This window comes from Spermophilus citellus (assembly GCF_964194105.1).
Source record: "Spermophilus citellus genome assembly, chromosome: 7".
Classification (NCBI taxonomy): Eukaryota; Metazoa; Chordata; class Mammalia; order Rodentia; family Sciuridae; genus Spermophilus; species Spermophilus citellus.
The window spans coordinates 28,669,826-28,691,035 of NC_138188.1; the positions used below are offsets into that span (position 1 = coordinate 28,669,826).

At 38.5% G+C, this 21,210-nt stretch overlaps 1 protein-coding gene across 2 annotated transcripts in view; it reads left to right on the plus strand.

Annotated features, from left to right (window-relative positions):
* COL6A6 (collagen type VI alpha 6 chain) overlaps positions 1-21,210 on the plus strand; it is a 147,091-nt gene that overhangs the window by 69,880 nt on the left and 56,001 nt on the right. For both annotated transcript variants that reach the window (XM_081301126.1, XM_081301125.1), the window contains exons 13-22: positions 814-906; positions 2,713-2,766; positions 4,202-4,273; positions 4,364-4,390; positions 4,707-4,751; positions 4,844-4,897; positions 6,168-6,230; positions 12,377-12,442; positions 13,808-13,861; positions 20,806-20,841. In XM_081301126.1, the coding sequence (XP_081157252.1) occupies positions 814-906; positions 2,713-2,766; positions 4,202-4,273; positions 4,364-4,390; positions 4,707-4,751; positions 4,844-4,897; positions 6,168-6,230; positions 12,377-12,442; positions 13,808-13,861; positions 20,806-20,841 (564 nt within the window). The remainder of the gene's footprint in view (positions 1-813; positions 907-2,712; positions 2,767-4,201; positions 4,274-4,363; positions 4,391-4,706; positions 4,752-4,843; positions 4,898-6,167; positions 6,231-12,376; positions 12,443-13,807; positions 13,862-20,805; positions 20,842-21,210) is intronic.

Genomic DNA, 21,210 nt, shown 5'->3' on the forward strand with positions numbered 1-21,210 from the left:
AAGCCGTGTTACAGCAGGTATCATCTAAAAATCCTCTGGCAGAGGTATTTCACAAAATGGGGAAAGGAGAAAATAGCATGTATCCATTTTTATTGCACAAAGTACTTGGGGCAGAATTATATCGACAACACCATAGTCAACGCTATGGTAGGGTGGGATGTGAAAGGGAAGCCACTCTAAAATATTAATACACAGTGAGTTGACCATAGTTAGAGTGCTACCATTTTCAAAAACACAAAAATACTTTTTGAGTTGATTTGGGATTTCTCAGATAGTGGAGAATGCAGATCACAACAAAAAAAGATGGGGGCAAAAGAATCCTGGATATCCTCCCTAGAGCACAGTCATTTTAACAGTGAACAGACTTCTGAAACTGCTATAGAAATCTGGGTTGTGGCTCAGTGGTAGAGCGATCGCCTAGCACATGCGAGGCCCTGAGTTCAATCCTCAGCACCATGTAAAAATAAATAAAATAAAGGCATTGGGTCCAATTACGACTAAAAATCAAATATATTTAAAAAAATTTTTTAAAAAGAAATCTGGGTCATACTGTTGAGCATAAATCAGTGTGTGTGTGTGTGTGTGTGTGTGTGTGTGTGTGTGTGCGCGCGCGCGCATGCGCGTGTGTGATAACTATGTTAAAAAATGTTTATGTAGTGCTGAGGATGGAACCCAGTGCCTCATATGTGCTAGGCAAGCGCTCTACCACTGAGCTACGACCCCACACCTCGTGTGTGCTTTTGTGTGTGGGTGTGTGCATGATATTTGGGAAGCGATACCATCAAATATAACATATTTCTCTCGTATCCCAAGGTCAATGTTGCCGAAAGGACTTGCTGCTGTTTGTTCTGCAAGTGCATCGGAGGGGATGGCACAATGGGAGATCCGGGTCAACCAGGGAAAAAGGTGGTTTTTAGTTCAGCTTCATGGTTCACTTTATTTGAATTGTGGTATGTCTTGTGGACGTGGGTTTAGATGACAAGAAGGGATGATTTTGACTTCCAGATAGGACCTCTGTGGTAACCATTTATTACACTCTTTTTTTTTTTTTATGGCCAAGTTAGATAGTGGTCAATTTTCCTTGACATGCTAAATTAGATCTTTAAAGTTCTTATAGAACTCTCAGGAGAAATAACTGTCAAGATCTTGCTTACCCAGTGGTCAAGCAGAGGTGTCAAGGATGCAAGACACTGATCCTTCAATGTTGAATAACGAAAACCTCCTCAATACCAGTAGTTCGTTTCAGTTTCCATTTTTAATGATGGCAGAGTCCTATAAATCTAGTTGACATTTTGTCAGCTGAAACTCAAGCTAGATCAGGCCACTCTGCCATAGCAGATGTTAAGATGTTGATGTTTCACAGACACACACACACAAACACAGGCCAGTATTTTTTTTAAGCAGCTAACAACATTAATTCATATATTTCCTAGCCAAAAATATGTTTATGTATCCTTATGTTAAAATATTATTTTGGACTTTAAGAAATCTTCAAATATGTAAAAACACACTGTGGGATATGTTTAATAATGATTTCAATACGAATTGTTTACATATGTGTTTGATTTCTGAATAATTTATGGATAGTGCCAGAACTCCCAAATCACCAAATCTGTGTCTATAAAGAAAGTTTTTGGACTAATTATTTCCTGAATGCTTCAACTTCATATAAAGAGAATGGTAGGGTAAAAACAAACAAAAACAGAGCTCAGAAAGAATAGGAAAAAATGTGTGTGGTCTATTTTTCTATGCATAGCATAAATCCTAAAATTTTTTTTTAATGAAAACAGGATATTTGAAGTCTGTCAAGGGCAAATATAGTCATGTTTGTTTGAATGTCTGGAAGGAAACATCCGGTACTATATATAATCCTAGAGAGTCGCAGACAAGATAGGCACACATGCGCACACCCATACTTGAATACTGGAAACTTGTCTCAGAATTCCATCTCTTTTTAAGATATTTTTTTCTTGTTTTTATTGGTTCTTTTTAGTTATGCATAACAGTAGAATCCATTTTGACATAATTATAGAAGCATGGAATATAACTTGTTCTAATTCAGTCCCCAGTACCTCTATTTCTCCTCACCTCCCCACTTCTCTCTGCTCTACAGGTCTTACTTTCTTTTACCCATAGTTTTGTTTTTTTAATTGATTTCTTGTGGATGGACATGATGGTGAGATTCACTGTGGTATATTCACGTATGTGCATAGGAAAGTTAGGTCAGATTCATTCCACTGTCTTTCCTTGTCTCATCCCTCTCCCTTCCCTTCATTCCCCTATGTTACTCCACTGAACATCTATCCCTAACCCCTATTGTGAATGAGCTTCCAGACATCAAGAAAACATTTGACCTTTGGTTTTAAGGGAGTGGCTTATTTGACTTAGCATGATAGTCTCCAGATCCATTTAATTGCCAGTAAATATCATAAAGTCATTCTTCTTTATGGCTGGGTAATACTCCATTGTGTGTGTGTGTGTGTGTGTGTGTGTATATACACACACCACGTTTTCTTTATCCGTTCATATGTTGCACAGTTCCATCTCTTTTTGTGTGTGTAAATACAGTCCGGGATTGGGAGGGTGGATTTATTTTTACAAACTCTTACTACTCTACTTGAAGTAAAACTTTACAGTTGAAGAAGTTTGCTTGGTGACCTCTGGGTTGGGGTTGATGAAATGCTAATGTTCTTTTCCTTTTCTTGTTTCCAGGGACCCTCGGGTATTAAAGGCAGTGAAGGCTACTTGGGGGAGGAGGGCATTGCTGTAAGTTAAGGCTTTTACTCAGCTTTATTTATTCTTAAAAACATATCTACAGTATGAAATGTCTTGTGTCATTTCACAGGAAGGCAAGAAAAGTCAGGTTCTAAGAATTCATGTGCAAAATCAGGTCCTTCCTAATGTTCATTGTGCTTAGCTTCTTGTGATTTGTTAAGCTGCTGTCTCCTGTTTGATCCAGGTTACACAATGAACTCAATGCAGAATTATCTTCTTCATTAGGCAAATCAAATCAGTGCTTCTTTACCCTTTCTGGTCCATTTTGCCAAGATAAACCAACTTACCACATTGTTTATCAAAGACCTCATCCTTCCTTCCTTCCTTCCTTCCTTCCTTCCTTTTTCCTTTCTTTCTTCCTTCTATCCATTCATCCACACATTCATTCATTTAACTATAAGCATCTTACCATTCACTACATGGATATTTATCAATGACTCACTCACTAATACACTCATTCATTCATTTATTCATTGAGTATATATTAAGTATCTTATATGCCAGGCATAGTGCTAGGCCCTAGAAATGAGAAAATAAAAGGAAAAAATATGGCTCCTACCTTAGGGAACTAGCAGACTACGCATAGGACAAATGAGCCAATGGCTCCAGTTGTTATACACAAGGACTATTTTAGAGGTACAAAGAGGCACAGAGGAGGGTCGAAGCACAAGAACCCAAGAGCTGCCAGTACATCTTTGGTGGGAGTTGGAGCTTGAAAGGAAAAAAAACTGCAAAAAGGGGGTAAGACTTGGGCAGATGTTGGAAAGATGAGTAGGAATTTCTCTAGGCGAAGTTTGTGGGGAAGAACATTCTACAGAGAGAACAATATGTTCAAGGGCATACAAAAATTTGCATGGCACATGGTCAACATGGCTGGAACCCAGGACACTGCAGGAGGGGGGTAAAGTTATTGGGAGTCTGGAAATACCCTACACATGTTTTGGAGGGTGTCTCCCATTGACAGTGATTGAATCAAGTTAAGCACAGGAGTAAAAATGATGGGGATGATCGGAAAGATGATCAGAAATGATTGCATGCTCAGGCAATGTTTCCGGTGAAGATAAGGTAGGCTAAAAAGTCTTCCAGTCGTGGGTGCAAAACAAGGAGCTGATTATCTTAGCTTGACACAGAATGAATAGATAGGTTAAGAAGATCGAAAAGATATGATTTGATGACCAGCTGCAGAGAGAGAAGCCAAATACAGGCAACATGAAGGTAGGATCCAAAGAAAAGCAAAGGACTGTCATCAGAATAGCTCTGATTTACTTCCAATCTTTGTTTTTAATAAGCACGGATTATTCTGGAGGGTAAACCATGAACAGTCACACACATATTTTTGCAACAACAACAAAAATCTTGCGGAGTGTCCAAGAAAGAACCCAGATTCCAGTAGGAGAAGCTCATCTGGATACGTGCTCTTTTTCAGGGAGAAAGAGGAGCCCCTGGACCAGTGGGAGAGCAAGGTACTAAGGGATGCTACGGCACCAAAGGTCCTAAGGTAGGAGTTGCATGAGGAGTCATGCTGCCTTCTCAACACTCAGCAGTTCCCTTTTGCAAACTAACTTCTGCCATTCTTTTCTATTTTCAGGGAAGCAGAGGACTAAATGGACAGGAGGTATGGCCCAGGCCCATTCATTTATCTATTATCTGGAAATATTTTTTTTTTACATTATTGCTGACCAGTAGATCATACCACTGAAGTTTCTGTTGACCTTCTTTTTCTAGCATTAGCAATCTCATTTTGCTTATTTCTTTTATTGTATGCTTTGTATATTATTTGTTGACAGTTTCTCTTAAAGTAATATTCTATATTGCACAGTCTAACCAATGGGTTGTGTGCAAAGTTTAAAATTAGACTGTTTGGGTTTGCTGTCTGACTTCTTTCCACGTAGATGTGATGCACTGTGGTCTAATCACACCTGTCTTTTCAGGGAGAAGTTGGGGAAAGTGGAATTGATGGGCTAAATGGAGAACAGGTAGAGCCTTTTCCTTCCACCACACAGACCCCTTCTGAGCTATTTCCCATTAAGAAAATGGGAACTTGAGCTTTTCCTTCTTTGTCTTTTAGGGGGACAGTGGTCTTCCTGGAAGAAAAGGAGAAAAGGGTGATGAGGGATCCCAGGTAGGGATTCAATAAGGGAAAACCAAAAACTGTCCTTGAAGTTAAAGGTGATTAATGGAGTAAAACAGCGACCCCAGGTGTATCAGTCAGCTACTGTCCCAAACTGATTTGTGACCACCACTCATGAGACCCCCAATCACGCACAACATTAAACCTTATTTTTTCTGCATCCACGGGATCGGCTGAGCTAGGGTGGGTGAGGCTGACCTTGGCTCGCATGACTAAAGGTTGTCCACATGCATTGTTCTATGTGTCTCCTGTGCTCCTTGGACCTACAGCTCACCCGGCCATGTTGGCCATGAGCTTTTCATGGCCAGGGCAGAAGCCAACACCCCAGACCTCTCAGGGCCTCGCTTGGAACTTTTTCAGCAACACTCCTCTTTCTGTTGACCATCTCCAGTCATTCTGTTGATTCCCTCCAGTGGGAAGGGAATCCTGCCCACCGCAGCTGCAATCATTTCAGAGCTGCATGGAAAAAGACACAGGGACAAGGAGGAGTGAAGTATTGGGGCCACCGAGGCAGCTCCCATAAAAAAGCAGAATGAGGGTGGTCACAAGGGGTCTGTGGGGCCAGTCAGCGCATGGGGTCATGCCAACCATTTTCATCTAGAATATTGGTACCAACCATGCTTCTATCATTTGCTTTGTCTATGAGTGGGAACCATTGAGTCAGAAATTTATTTTCTAGCTGATACAACCACCTCAGACAAATTGCATAACCTTTCTGAATCTCAGTTGCCTTATTTAAAAAAAAAATAACAATTAACTGGGTGTGATGGCACACAGCTTTAATCTCAAGTACTCAGGAGCCTGAGGCAAGAGGATTGCAAGTTCAAGGCCAGCCTCTACAATTTAGAGAGACCTTGTCTCAAAAAAAAAAAAAAAAAAAAGAAAGAAAGAAAGAAAGAAAGAGCTGAGTTTGGTGTGCTGTGATAAAGTTCCCCTGGGCTAAATTATCAGTCCAAAGAAAGAGAGAGAGAATAAATAATACTTAGCTCATAGAATATTCATAACAACTAAAAGGGTGACAAAAGTATCTGGAACACAGAGCTCACCACTGTGACAAATAATCAAGTTCACTACTAAGTTATTTATGCCCCAGAACTTTTTTGGGGGGAGGGCGTGATCTTTTTTTCAAATTTAGAAATAACCTGAGCAGAAAAATAGTGAATTATTCACAGCAGGAAGAAGATTAGCTCTTTGTTTATATTCTTATTGATTTCATTAAAATTTCTCATCTTGTCCTTATTCTGACTTGTATCCACTTTAGGGAAGCCCAGGAAAGAGAGGTGCTTCTGGTGACCGTGGACCAAAGGGCCTTCGAGGAGATCCGGTAAGACCTGTGCTGTGTGGGCTTGTGGACTGTTTTAGGACTGGTCCCATAGGCCTTTCTGATAAGGAGAGATGTTTCCTTTCTATGATGCAATAGCAATCCTGAGTTTTAAATACCAACCATCGTAATTATAGAATTTTAAAAGCAGATATCAGTGCTAGATCTTTTTCATATTCTTGTGTGGCAGAGAGATGAAGGGATCCCAGTACGTTCCATTATCTTCCTTTTGAATGCCTGAAAATATGGACAGAAACAAACCCATTTCTCTCTCTCTTTCTATTCTCCAAGACTCTTTCTCAATTGAGAATAGGAACCTCATTTCCAGGAATCCAAGGCAAATCTGGCAAAACTTTTGACACTAAGTTCAGAGATCCGCAGAGCCAGCTCAGCATGTTTATTATATAAGTTTTAACATCAAAAGGGTTATTGTGAGAAAATTTCTTCAAAACAAGCAGAACTAAGGTCACCGGTATGAACAGCCCAATTATAATTATCAGCTTGCAGCTCTACTTTTCTACCCCCGGGCAGTTGGTGTCTGAACTTCAAGGTCAAAAACTGGTAGTCCTGTAGCTGGCTCAGAACCTCCTTTTGAACAGGGCATCACCATAGCAACTGGGCAGTCTCCATGGACATCTTCGAACCGAGGGTTTTCGGAAGAAGCACCACTTCTGTTACAGGATAGCTCAAGGACCAAAATTCAGTCACCATTCCCAACAAAAAAAGGTGCCTGCTCTCGCAGGGACACAATCCAGTAGAGAAAGCATGACCCACACACACACAGACACACACCAATGCAGGTTGGTGTCCTGCACTGAACATCATCAGTACTATAAGAACTTTCATTGCCTGCTTAAGTACATCTCTAAAACCTTAATGGACTCAGACTTAGGTTTATTTTTAAATGTCTGCTCAACTTTCTGTTGAATTGTCACGTACTTCAGAAAAATGTCCACCTATAAATGCACGGCTTGATGAATGTGAAGACGCCTAGTTATCTTCTAGGTAAGGAAAGGAAACAAACCAGCATCCCAGAGGCCTCCCTCGGGCCTGCTCCAGTCAAGACCCACCCTTCCTAGATCATAACCCTCCTAGCCCCATACATGAGCTTTCCCTGTTCTGGAACTTTATATAAACAGGATCACTTGGTGTCTACTCTTCCATTTCTAGCTTCTTTTGCTCTACTTTATGCTTGTGAGTTTCCTTCATGTTGCATCTAACATTAGTTCATTCACCCTTGTTTGTATAGTGTTCCATCGTGAGAATATGATTTATTTGTGTATTCTATCATTGATAGATACTTGGGCTGCTTCCAGTTGTTGCTATTATAGAGTGTGTTGCAGTAGATGCTATTGTACAGGTTTTTGGGGTACACTTTTGTACGTTTTCTATTGACTATCTACTTTAGGAGCAGAATTTCTGGATAATAACACGGATGCCTATATTCAGTCTAAATCTTTATAATCAGTTTTCAAAATTGTTCACCCTGATTCACACTCCTACTAGCAATGTATGAGAGGTGTGCTACACACCCAAAATGGCTACAATTTATAAAACGTGGTACTACCAACTGCTGATAGAATGGGGTCAACTAGGAATTTTATGTGACTTTTTCTTTAACGTGTCCTCCTCAAGTATATAATGCCTTGCTCACAGGAATAATTTGGTGAAATATAAATACTGATAAATGTTAATGTTAGGTGCACTTTAAAGATGAGTTTACTTATAAAGCAGAGGAATTTGCACTTGATGACAACATTGTTCACTGAATGACATCTTCTGATAATGGTCTGGTGACCCAAGAGTTTTGCAGACACAACTGCAAAGTATCTAATTTAGAACAGGAAAATATCCACAAATAAGAGTAATAAGAAACAGTAGTCTAAACAGATGGACAATTCAATTATCTATATATAATGATCAGAAATTCATTTGAGATATTGATACACACTTTCCGTAGACTTTGATTAGAATTTCCCTTTTTCTATTATTTTTTTTAATTTCTTACATACATGACAATAGTGGAATGCATTACAATCATAATTATCCATTCAAAGCACAATTTTTCCTAACTCTGTATATAAAGTATGTTCACGCCAAATTATGCCATTATACATGAGCTCTCTTATTATTATTTTTTTTTTTGCATTACAATTCTTAATAAACCTTTATTCCTTATCATATAATGTTTTTTAATTAATTTTTTAAATTTATATATGACAGCAAAATGCATTACAATTATTATTACATATATAGAATACAATTTTTCATATCTCTGGTGTATACAAAGTATATTCACACCAATTTGTGTCTTCATACATGTACTTTGGATAATAATAGTCATCACATTCCACCATTATATTTAACCACATGCCCTCTCCCTTCCCCTCCCACCTCTCTGCCCTATCGAGAGTTGTCTATTCCTCCCATGCTCCTTCTCCCTACCCCACTGTGAACCAGCCTCCTTTTTTTTTAAAGAGAGAGTGAGAGAGGAGAGAGAGAGAGAGAGAGAGAGAGAGAGAGAGAGAATTTTTAATATTTATTTTTTAGTTCTCGGCGGACACAACATCTTTGTTGGTATGTGGTGCTGAGGATCGAACCCGGGCCGCACGCATGCTACCGCTTGAGCCACATCCCCAGCCCAAACCAGCCTCCTTATATCAGAGAAAACATTTGGATTTGGTTTTTGGGGATTGGCTAACCTCACTTAGCATTATCTTCTCTAACTCCATCCATTTACCTGCAAGTGCCATGATTTTATTGCTGAGTAATATTCCATTGTGTACATATGCCACATTTTTAATCCATTCATCTGTTGAAGGGCATCTAGGTTGGTTCCACAGTTTAGCTACTGTGAATTGTGCTGCTGTAAACATTGATATGGCTGTGTCCCTGTAGTATGCTGTTTATAAGTCCTTTGGGTGTAGACCAAGGAGAGGGATATCTGGGTCAAATGGTGGTTCCATTCCAGTTTTCCAAGGATTCTCCATACCGCTTTCCATATTGGTTGCACCAATTTGCAGTCCCACCAGCGATGTATGAGTGTGCCTTTTCCCCCAAATCCTTGCCAACACTTATTGTTGTTTGTATTCTTGATAACTGCCATTCTGACTGGGTTGAGATGAAATCTTAGAGTAGTTTTGATTGGCATTTCTCTAATACTAAAGATGTTGAATACTTTTTCATATATTTGTTGATCGCATGTATATCTTCTTTTGAGAAGTGTCTGTTCAGTTCCTTAGCCCATTTATTTATTGGGTTATTTGTTTGTTGGTATTAAGTTCTTTGAGTTCTTTATATATCCTGAGATCAGTGCTCTATCTGATTTACATGGGGTTAAAATTTTCTCCCATACTGTAGGCTCTCTCTTCACCTCAAGGAAACTGAAGAAGCTTTTCAGTTTGAGTTCATCACATTTATTGATGCTTAATTTTATTCCTTGCACTTTAGGAGTCTTGTTAAGGAAGTCAGGGCCTAATCTGACATGATGAAGATTTGGACCTACTTTTTCTTCTATTAGGAGCAGGGTCTCTGGTCTAATTCCTTGGTCCTTGATCCATTTTGAGTTGAGTTTTGTGCATGGTGAGAGAAAGAGGTTTAATTTCATTTTGCTACACATGGATTTCCAGTTCTCCCAACACCATTTGTTGAAGAGGCTGTCCTTTCTCCAATGTATGTTTTTGGTGTCTTTGTCTAGTATGAGATAACTGTTTTTATGTGGGATGGTCTCTGTGTCTTCTATTCTGTACTTTAATCAACATGTCTATTTTAGTGATAATACCATGTTGTTTTTGTTACTGTTGCTCTGTAGTATAGTTTAAGGTCTGGTATTGTGATGTCTCCTGCTTCACTGTTCATGCTAAGGATTGCTTTGGCTATTCTAGGTCTCTTATTTTTCCAAATGAACTTCATGATTGCTTTTGTAGTTCTATGAAGAATGTCATTGGAATTTTAATAGGAATTGCATTAAATTTGTATAACAATTTGGGTAGTATGGTCATTTTTACAATATTAATTATGCCTATCTGAGAGCATGGGAGATCTTTCCATCTTCTAAGGTCTTCTTCAATTTCCTTCTTTAGTGTTCAGTAGTTTTCATTGTAGAGGTCTTTCACCTCTTTTGTTAGATTGGTTCCCAAGTATTTGGATGCCCTCTTTCACCACTTCTATTCAACATAGTCCTTGACATTCTATCTAGAGCAATTGGACAAAGAAAAGAAATTAAAGGGATACAGATAGGAAAGGAAGAATCAAACTATCACTATTTTATTTAGAAGATCCAAAAAAATTCCACCAGAAAACTTCTAGAACTAATACATAAGTGATGAATCCACTGTAAGAGAAATCAGGAAAACTACTCCATTCAAAATAGCCTCAAAAAATACAAAATACTTGGGAATCAATCTCTGTGATTTTTTTATACATGTGGTTTTAATGTGTTGCTATTTCAGGAAGAATTCAGGAGAACAAAATCAAGACAGGAAAAATAGAACACACATATGATCAGATTATTCACAGGAATGCATGCAAATGACACATATTCCTGAAAACCTGAGCTTATGCAGATTGAATTTGTGATCAGAGGAAAGCTCATTTGGCTGATTGGAGTTTCCCATTTTGACAGGAAGATTTTTTTTTTTTTTAATTTCCAGTAATGCTGGGGGTGGGGGAACTGAGCTAAATCTTTTACCTGATCTACAGAGTCTAGTAAGTCTAGAATTTTAATCATTTGACAATATTCTTAGAAGCTCATGTTTAATCATAAGTTTCTGTTAAATGGTATTTTTTGTCCATTTGCATACATCATGAAAAGACTAAATTTATTCATGTTCACATCAGCAAAACTATTTATCTATATGTAATTGAGGTTGTTTGTTCTATTAAATATAGTAGTGTGTAATTCTTTTCTATCATTTCAATCAAATCCTGTAGAATTGAACTACAATAAGGGGCTTGTGTGTCCAGTGGAACAAAATTCTGAACTTTTCCTTCCTTTTTTCTCACTCGCTATATTTGTTAAAATACAATTTTCCACCTTTATCTTTTAGGTATATCTGCTTAGAGAATTTAAGAGTCAAATACTTAAACCTAAAGGGGGGAAATTAAAATGTAGAAAATAATCTTTGGTTTTGGTAGGTAACTGAAATAAATATTTTCTTATGTACATTTTAGTTATATCAGTTATATAAAATATACTCCAGATTCATCATTTTCACCCTATTAGCCTACAGGCTCTGTAAGTATAAAAACTATTTACAAAGTATCTGGAGCAATGATATGTCCCTGTTGGTGATGGCAAATTACTTATTGATTGATGAAGGTAATCTGGGATGCCATCAGCTGAACATCCCGGCAGCTGGCACTCAGCAGGACTGGATAATTGTTGTCCCCTTTCAATTTATAAGAGCATCGACTGAATTGATTGGCTCAATTGATTGTCTCAGCATCACGGAACTCTGTCTGTGGTCCTTAAATCCAAGTTAGAAAGCCTTCAGTTTGCCTGCTAAGGATAACATCCCATAATGTGTGCCTACCCAAGTTCCTACTCGAATGTTTGCATGAACATTGAAAAAAAACCCTCAAGATTCCAGAATTTCCTGGAAACCAAAAAAGTAGGGCTAAGCATGTGGGGATAGTATGTGGGGGGCAGCCGGGCATCCAGGAAGAAAAAGGAGAGGAGTGGCAGGTATAGACTTCAGCATCCAGCAGTCTGCTTACATTATTATGGTGGAACCCATCAGGAGCAGTTGCCTTCTCTCCAGGGAAGAGGAGAGCAAAGTCTACCGATTCTCAAGTATAAATTTACACCACAAGAAAAAGGAAATGTGAAGAGAAGGAGTAGCAAGAAGGGAAACCTAGGATAAGAGTTGACTTCCACCTGAGTCTTGTCACCCTTCTTTGCCTGGGCTGTGCCTTCTGTGGTGAGCTCTTAATTTCCACCCACACACTCACCTTAGGTTTCCATTCTCTTTCTGCTAAAACCAAAGAAAACACATGGAAGCCATTTGTCATTGCAACCTCTCTGCTTTCAAATGGATTGGGCTTCTCATGTCAACTTTTTGAGGGATGCCAAAATGTGTTGTAGAGAAGTTACATTCTTAAGAAGAAATAATTCAAAAACCTATGAATTTTTCTTTTTTTTTTTTCAGGGAATTCCTGGATTTGACATTTACATAGAAGGACCCAAGGGCTTGAAAGGAGAACGTGGAAGACAAGTAATTATGTGGGCATTTGAAAGGAAACTTATAAAATGATGATGGGACAACAGTGAGACTCAAGGTCAAGTAATAGAATATGAAATGCCTGATAAAGAATTTGAAATCAGATTGAATATACTTGGTGCAGGAAAACCACTGTTAGGAACGGTAATGTCTTTTACTCTTGCTCATCAGCTTCCCTGGGATTGGAAGAACATTCTCTTCTAAATCTGATGTGATTGCTTCATCAAGCTGTATCCTTGAGGTCTTTATTCATGAATACAAACATCTAACTGTAACTTAAAATGTAGGGTTAGCTGATTTCGAGAACAATGACAGCAATAAAACCGTGCAAGTGAAAGAGCTTTAGGCCTTCCCAGAATTCAGAGGACACATCCACTAAAGATTTGATTAAAAAAAAAAAAAAAAAAAAAAACAAGACCTGGTAGATTTATGTGGCCCATACACCCAAGGCAAATCTCTTGGGATTGATCTCATGAAATCTCACTGTTTGTTCTGTCATAACCTGTTTTTCAAGATTTTCTTCTTAAATAATTATCTGAAAAATGTCCCTGATACCTTTTTTTTTTTTTGTACTGGGGATTCAGCCTGGGTCACTTCATCACTGAGCGACATCCCTTTTTTGAGGCAGAGTCTTGCGATGTTGCTAAGGCTGGTCTCAAACTTGTGATTCTCCTGCCTTAGCCCCCAGGTTGCTAGGATTATAGACATGCACCATTCCTCTTGATAAGAAAGTTCCCTTGATAACTTCAGCTAGGGAAGAAGTCTGATAGGCAGAACTTTTTGATTTGGAGACGACCTACTTTTTGGAAGTTCTATTCCTTACTAACTTTGTGACTTTGGACCACTTTCTGTAAACCTCAATTTTTTCATCTGCAGAATAGTTTGAATAGCCTACTTTTGTATTTTCTAGGCTTGTAAATTATACTGTAGTTTTGCATCTTGGGAAGACTTGTGAGTATCATGAGGTTTTATTCAGGTTTGTAGCTTTGTGTTAAGCTACAAAGGTGAGCCAAAGAAGAAATCCAAACCAGTTGCAGATGTCCCTGGTACATAGCATGCTTCATCATGCCGATGGTGGGAGTAGCTTGATTTGAATACTCTGATGTGTATCCAGATACAAGTTAGACAGTGGTGATGAACAGGTGAAGCCTTGTCATCAGTGTTTTGTCCTGCTGGTCCTTGTCACCCACATGGAAATGTGATGTATGAACACTGAAACTTAATGCCACATTCCAAAGGGAGGTAGCTTTCTCGCTGGTTCGAACACATCTGTTCTCCCTCGAGCACAAGCTGATGTTAAGCAGGAACTGTGTCAGCGCTGGGCAATTGCCTTCACATGTTTATCTGTTCTTTTAACAGGGTAGAAGAGGCTGGCCAGGACCCCCTGGAACACCAGGCTCCAGAAGAAAGACAGTAAGTGTCCTAGACAAGGAGACCCCTGGCTCCAGAGCTTACATTGTCATTGAAGGTTGCGGACAATTCTGTCTCACATGCTTTTAGTCATGACTATGGCTGATTGTGGGGATGGGGGGAATGGTTGCACTGAGTCTCACTATCTTGGGGGCCTGAATTAGGATATTGCTCAGAATAAGACTGGTGAAGGACTTGGGAAAGCCTCTTAAACTGGAGAAGAAAGTATGGATGCAGGAGAAATTGCCATCAGGAGAGACTACCCAAGGGGGGGGAGCCTCCAACTAGGGGGGTCAACATTTGGTCTACTTCAAGGCTAACTGTGATTGCAAGGAATGTCTTTTCAAAGTCCAAAGGCCATTCCTTTTCCAAATTTTATAACTATATAGTGAGTCTGGAAAAAATGGAAGAAAAGCAGCCCTGGTTTAGGTATATCTCTGAGAGTTAGTTTAGTTCTTGTGGAACCCTTTGTGGGTATCTTTTTTTTTTTCATTGTTTTATTTTGTTGGGTTTTTTTAAATGAATACTTAAAAAATTTTTTCTGTGCTTGACTACTTAGAAAAGCACAGAGATTATAAAAGAAAGTCTTTATCCAATAAGCAATAATTTAAATGAAATTTACATGGACACCTGCATCAGTCTAAATTAAACCTATTTTATCTCATTTTGCAACATTTTCTTTTTATTCTTTGGTTATCCAATCTCTCCAAGTTCACTCGCCTCTCCTTCCCCCCCCCAAAAAAAAAATGTTTTAAAATTGAGCACAAAGAAAAAGTAGTTGAGGATGTTGCATTTATTACACATTTTACTTTCTGAGCAGAAGTGGTTCATAGAGCTAGCTATTAGACTCCATAAAAAAAATATATATATATATATATTTATATATATATATATATTTTATATATATATATATATATATTATATATATATATATATATAAAATATATATATATATATATATCTTGTGTCTTGAAGCCTACCCATCTTCTTTGCAAGGGAGAGGAAATGGAAGGAAGAACTGAGATTACATTTAAAATGGGCAGAATTGGATTGCTGGGAAAGCACTTCAATAACGCTGTTTTAATGCGTATAAAGAAATGCATTTGCTATTCATTTCACTTTCTAAAAGGGTGTAGGCTGCTTACATACCCCTGGAAAATATTTTCAATTTAAAGACTATCATCCAGGAAATCCTGGCATGTGAGAGTGTGCATTTATTGTTTTATAGCCTCTAGAGACTAATGCAGTGTCGCCAAGTCGTATTGAAACCACAACTGCTAAGAAATACGGCCCCTCGTTGAGTTGCAGATTCAGCCAGGTTCACAGGAGTTAAGGAATTCCAGTTCAAAAAACAGCAAAGCAAAGGTGTTTTTTTTTAACATGATTGCTCTTCTGTGCAACTCACCCCAAAGAAATTCAAATTAGAGAAACAAACAGGACCACAGCTTCAGACCACAAAGGATGGCAAATACCAGCCAACTACTTTAAAATCTGTACCCTAATGAGGAAGGATTTGGAGAGTTAACACACATCTACTTACATCTGATAAGCTGGGATCAGATTTCTCTAAAAGTAACTGGCACTGTGCGGAAAGCACTGGTGAACAAAACCCAGAGGCACTGTGGTTTGAGAGGAACACAATTAGCACAAACACAATTAGCAGAGGAAGAAGGATAAGGATGAGAAAGTGAAAAAGAGCCCATCTGTATTATCTACAAATCCAGCCAAGGCCCCCCCGGAGGCTGCAAACAATGAGGTCAGAGGAAACAGCACAGAGACACCAGGACTTTAGGGGCTTCCTGTGAGTTCCACGAATCTCTTCAATGCCAAAAGCTGGGAGGAAGATGTAGCTCTAAGGTAAAATAAATAAATAAATAAAGCTTTGATAAGAAAGTGTTTGAGAGCAGCGAATCTATATCAAAGCTACTGGCTCAATCTCATCTACACACCTCCCCGTAAATTCTGCAGTCAACAGGTGCTCCTGTTCAAAGATGGCTAAAGGTCAGCAATACTATTAATTCTTTTATGAATTAATCAGATCATTAATCATCAGCAGCTGCATAGGAGAGAAGAAAAATCATTACCAACAGGTAAATAAACCCTGATTAGAAGAGGGATGATTCAAGGAAAAAGTACAACTCTGGCAAACAGTTCTTCAAAGTCTCAAAGAAACGAAAACAACATTATTGCTTTAAAAAAAAAATTCAAAGAATTGACAAGACAATAGGAAGGGAGAGAAGCAAACTGGTCATGCTCAGGGGCCGTGGAAGGACAAAATGGAGCCCTCTACAATATAGTAGAAAGGTGACCGCTTGATTTGTCATTCCATTTTCGTTTTTTCCTTCTATTCAAGTAAAATGTAATATTTTAATTAAATTTCAATGTAATATTTTAATTTAAAATAGCATGAAGAGTGTGATCCCTCTTTAATGCAAAGTATCACTATTTAGAATTTATGTATGGAGAATTTGTGATGATTTTAAAAGGCTTATTCTGTGTACTTTCTCTATTTAAATATCTAAAAATCAGCATATATCATATTTATAGTATCAAAAAATGCTTTTTTTTTCATTAGGAGAACTTTCATTGGATACCATTTCATTTTTCATTTTTCTTTTCTTTTTTGTGTTCTTTTTTTATTTGTTCTAAAAAGATATACAATGACAGTAGAGTGCATTTTGACATACTATATATACATAGAGTATAATTTAGTCTAATTAGGATCCTATTATTATGGTTGTACACGATGTAGAGTTTCACTGGTCGTATTCATATATGAACATAGGAAAATTATGTTGATTGATTCCACTGTCTTTCCTAATCCTATCCCCTATCCCTTCCTTTCATTCTCCTTTGTCTGATTCACTGAACTTCTATTGCTTTAAATAGATATTTCTGCCAGGCACAGTGGCACACCCCTATAATCCCAGCAACTCAGGAGGCTGAGGCAGGAGATTCACAAGTTCAAGGCTAGCCTCAGCAATTTAGCGAGATCCTAAGCAACTGTAGTGAGACCCTGTCTCAAAATTAAAAGTAAAAACTTAAAAAGGGCTTGGAGGTATGGCTTAGTGGTAAAATGCCTGTGGGTTCAATACCCAGTATAAATCAATCAAAAAATTAATTAATAAACAAACATTTCCTTTTAGTAAAAATTGTCTTTTTATTTTCCATATTTCTATTGGTACATAATGGAGGGATTTGTTATTACATACTTATACATGTACACAAAATAACAATATAATTTGCCCAATATCATTCCCCAGTATTTCTCTTTTCCCTCTTAGTTCCTTTCTTCTACTCTTCTGATCTCCCTTTGATTTTTCATTATTATTTTAGGAAGAAGAAAGATCTATACCATTCACTGCAAAACTGTGAAATATAACCAGGCCAGGGATATAGCTCAGTAATATAATGCTTTCTAAGCACACACAAGGCCCTGGGTTCAATCCCCAGCACTACAAACAAAATTATTTTAAATGTAGGTTGATAATGAGCATTCAGGACTTCGCAGTGCACTAAGATCCTGCTGATCTAGTAAGTGATTGGAGGATGGCCAATAGCAGGATGTGGCATGAAGGGCCACCATTGAACTGATTTGACATTTATCCATTTAACAAACATTTATTTAGCATCTACAATGCACCAGCAACTCTACGAACTACCAGAGATATAAAGTCAACTAGGAGGTGATCTTCACTCTCAAGGAGCTCAGAACCACGTTGAAGAGCCTGATTTCTCAGCCCCAGTCCTATTGGCTTTTGTTGAATCACCCTTCATGTTGGGCTCTGTTGGAGGTTAATGTCACCACTGACCTCTACTCACTATGTGCCAGTATTACCTCTGACTTGTGACAACACAAGTTTCTCCTGACTTTACTAAATCCTTCCTGGGGAAGGGAGCTAAGCACCCCCCATTCAGTTGAGAACTCTTGGTGTTGAGGGAGTCTACTTAATTGTTACCATAGTTGCCGCAGCCTGGCTGGGCACAATTCAGGAGCAGAAATGAACTTTATTTTTAGAACACACAAGGCTGTACCACACCAGCTCTTCAGGAATTCCCTCAGAGCCCAACTGCCACCACCGGCTTCCCCAGCCTCTCAACCCCCCACTCCTCCTGCTCTTGAGGCCGATTGGCTGGGTCGCATGGGCGGAGCCAAAAGAGTCCCCCAATGAGCAGCTCCCTGGTCTGAAAGGGCAGGGAAACAGCCCAATGAGCATCACTGCAGAGGAGCCAATCAGCTGGCAGCTGGAAGTTTGCTGGGGCCTCTGTGAACCAATCAGCTGGAAGTTTGCTGGGGCCCCTTCGGACTAGGACCTGAGAGGCAAGGAAGCAGGACCAGAGACAGAAAGCAGCAGTGCAGGGGCGTAGGTGGGGTTGGCTCTTTCTGAACCACACTTTGCTTCCTGAGAATTAGAAGAGATTCTTGTGCCAGGGCTAATGAGAAGCAACTGTAGCCTCAAACCAAAGCATGTCTTCATTCCTGTTCAGTCCAGAGGGCTATTAGTTATGCTTGGCCCTTTCCAGTCTTCTTGGCCTTACTATACAGGCCTCCTGAAGTGCTCTGGCACAGTTCAGCCTCATTGCGAACCAGTAAGAATCTGCCAGTAAGATTCAATATTGTGATGTTTCACCATCTTGCTTTATTCCCGGTGATTCTCTGTCCCCAATTAGTCCACACCTATCTAGGAAACTGGGTCCTAGAAACACTCAGGAAGCCAGACTGAGGAATTCAGGGGCTAAGTATCCTGTACGGGGTCCTCTTCCTCTCAGGTTCTTTCTTGATGTGCTCACTCACTTTGGCTTCAAATATAAGTCCATTTTTGTGGATGTTACCAGAACTCTACCCGCCCTTGGGCAAACCACGGGACGTATTGAGATTTCATCTTTCATTTACAAAACATTTGCAAAATCGTGTTTTAACCTATTTCACTGTTTGTTTTCCTGTCTCTTCTATCTGCCAAAGTACCTCTCCCATGACTTTCAACTGGAGCTTAAACCCCAAATATCCATTAACAAAAGGGAGAGGCGATGACTTCTCAGTGTGTTCCCATTACTTGTGCGACTGGTGGATTAAAGTCTGTCTCCTTGGTTAGATTTAAAAACTCCTCACTAGGGACAGGAGTCAGAGCCTGCTCACCATGACCTAGCAGGGGCTTGGGAGGAGCAGGGACTCAATAAACATATGTTGCCATGACCCATTTTACTCAAGCCCTTTCAAAAGCTGAGCTTAAAGACACAAGAGAACAAATGTTTGTAGGTGATGTTTCAAACATGGTGACCGTGAACCAGAGAAATACTTTTGAATATGGACATCTGCTCTGTATTCCTTAAGGTATATCAGAAACTCTTTATTTTGCTGGAATACAAGGTTTATTTCAGTTCCTCCTACTGCAACTGGATGCATCCACCTAAAGCCTGGATCTGACCAGAGACACTTCCTGCTCCATGAACCCAGTGGCTTCTGATGCACATTGTACCAACCCTTTACCCATCCTGCCACTTCCCTCTCTTTTCACACCTTGGACCCCAGTGGCCTTATTGTCTCCACCAAATACTTCATCACCTAGGCCATACCCTGCTCTGGAAAGACTTCTTACATCCCTAGGATGTGAGACTTCTACCTGTCCTTTTAAACCCATATCAAAAACGTCTTCCTCTGGAAAATTCTCCTGATTTTACAAACTGAATACAATTATTTCTTTGAAACTCATACTTACAACTTACCACTGTTTATGACATTTTCCATAATTATCTTATAGTATTTATCTACCTACAAAACCTAAACAACGAGAGTCTCTTGAGGTCAAAGATTTGTGCATGTGTGTGTGATAGTTATGCTCCTGTGGTACCCATTTCATGTAATTTAAAGAATAGCAGATATTTTGTCTGAATGGAAGTATCTACTGGTAGATTTTTTAGTTGATATTTTTTTTCTGAATGAAACTGAAATGAATTGAATTGGAACAGACAAAACCCTTGTACTGAAGTAGTAGAATCAGCTTGTTGTCCTCCCTCTGACAGAATTTAAACTTTGTCTCAGGATGACTCACCAATACTTAAAAGAAATGCAACTCACAGTCTTGTTTCTTAAATAACAATAGGCTTTAAAATATGATTAGCAGAATTTAAAGCCTGCAGTACTGGCCTGTCCAAGAACATTTCAAATTTCCATCAAGACAATGTCATCTGATGTTTACTGAATTATGTAAGCCCTGGATGTGAGTTTTGCTAGACCCTTAGTGAGTTAGACAAAAAGAACAAAAAATGTTATTGTCTCTTGACTTGCTGATTGATGAGAAACTGATATGGAATGTACCCATACTCCTAACCCTACATAGAGTAAGAAATCCACTTGATTATAAAGCACCATTATTTTGGTTGGATATTTTATTAATAAACTGAAGTAAGTAACTATTGAATTCTTGGGATATTACTTGGCTTTTAAAAAATAAAACAGTTTGAAAAAAAAATAAAACAGTTTGGCTATCTTTAATTTCTGAACTTAAATCTATTACAAAGTTCCTGAAGCCAATTTTCCCAGTTTTTCCTCTGGCCTCCTGCCTTTGGCTAATCCACTCCTTATTTCTGGTTTACTTGGACAAGCTTGGGGAAAAACAAAAAGAAATAAAATTAAAATCCATCAATTATACAGCTGGTGAACAGCTCTCATAAAAATTTTAGTGGAGGACAAACTATTGACCACAGCCTGTTCTCATAAGTATCTGTAGATATCAGTTGTCTATGATTTCAATTACCTAGTGCCCTAGGATAGAAATTCAGAGTTGGCAACATGTTGCTTTCATGGTATAGTAATAATTGAATGTTTTAAGCACTGTGTGGGAACTATTATTTATGTCAGTGCCTCCAAGTTTCCATTACTAATTTAAATCATATATAAATGGCATATTTACTAAATTAAAAATATCCATTTTTCCCTCTTGTTTTAGGCATCTCATGGCCGAAGAGGACATACAGGCCCACAGGTCAGTGATTCTTTTTCTTAACTCCAAATTATCAATATTTTATGTCCAGTCAAGGACCCAGATAAAGACTCTGTAGTCTCTTTCCAGCCTAAATGTCTTTTGCTTTCTGATAACATTGATCATGCAATAAAATGTTGGAAAACTTTTAGGCTACAATTTCAAGAATTCAAATTTCAAAATAAAATAAAATTTGAGCACTTTAGTTAAAAAAACATAAAAATTAATGACCAAAGACAGTATTTAGCCCAATTATTGATAAGTTCAGAACTTTATTTGGATTTCAAATATGAATTCATATAACTCAGTGAATAACCTTTCTTTTAGAGTTTTGTTCAATTAACTCTCAACCCTTACTTACAATTTGTAGAA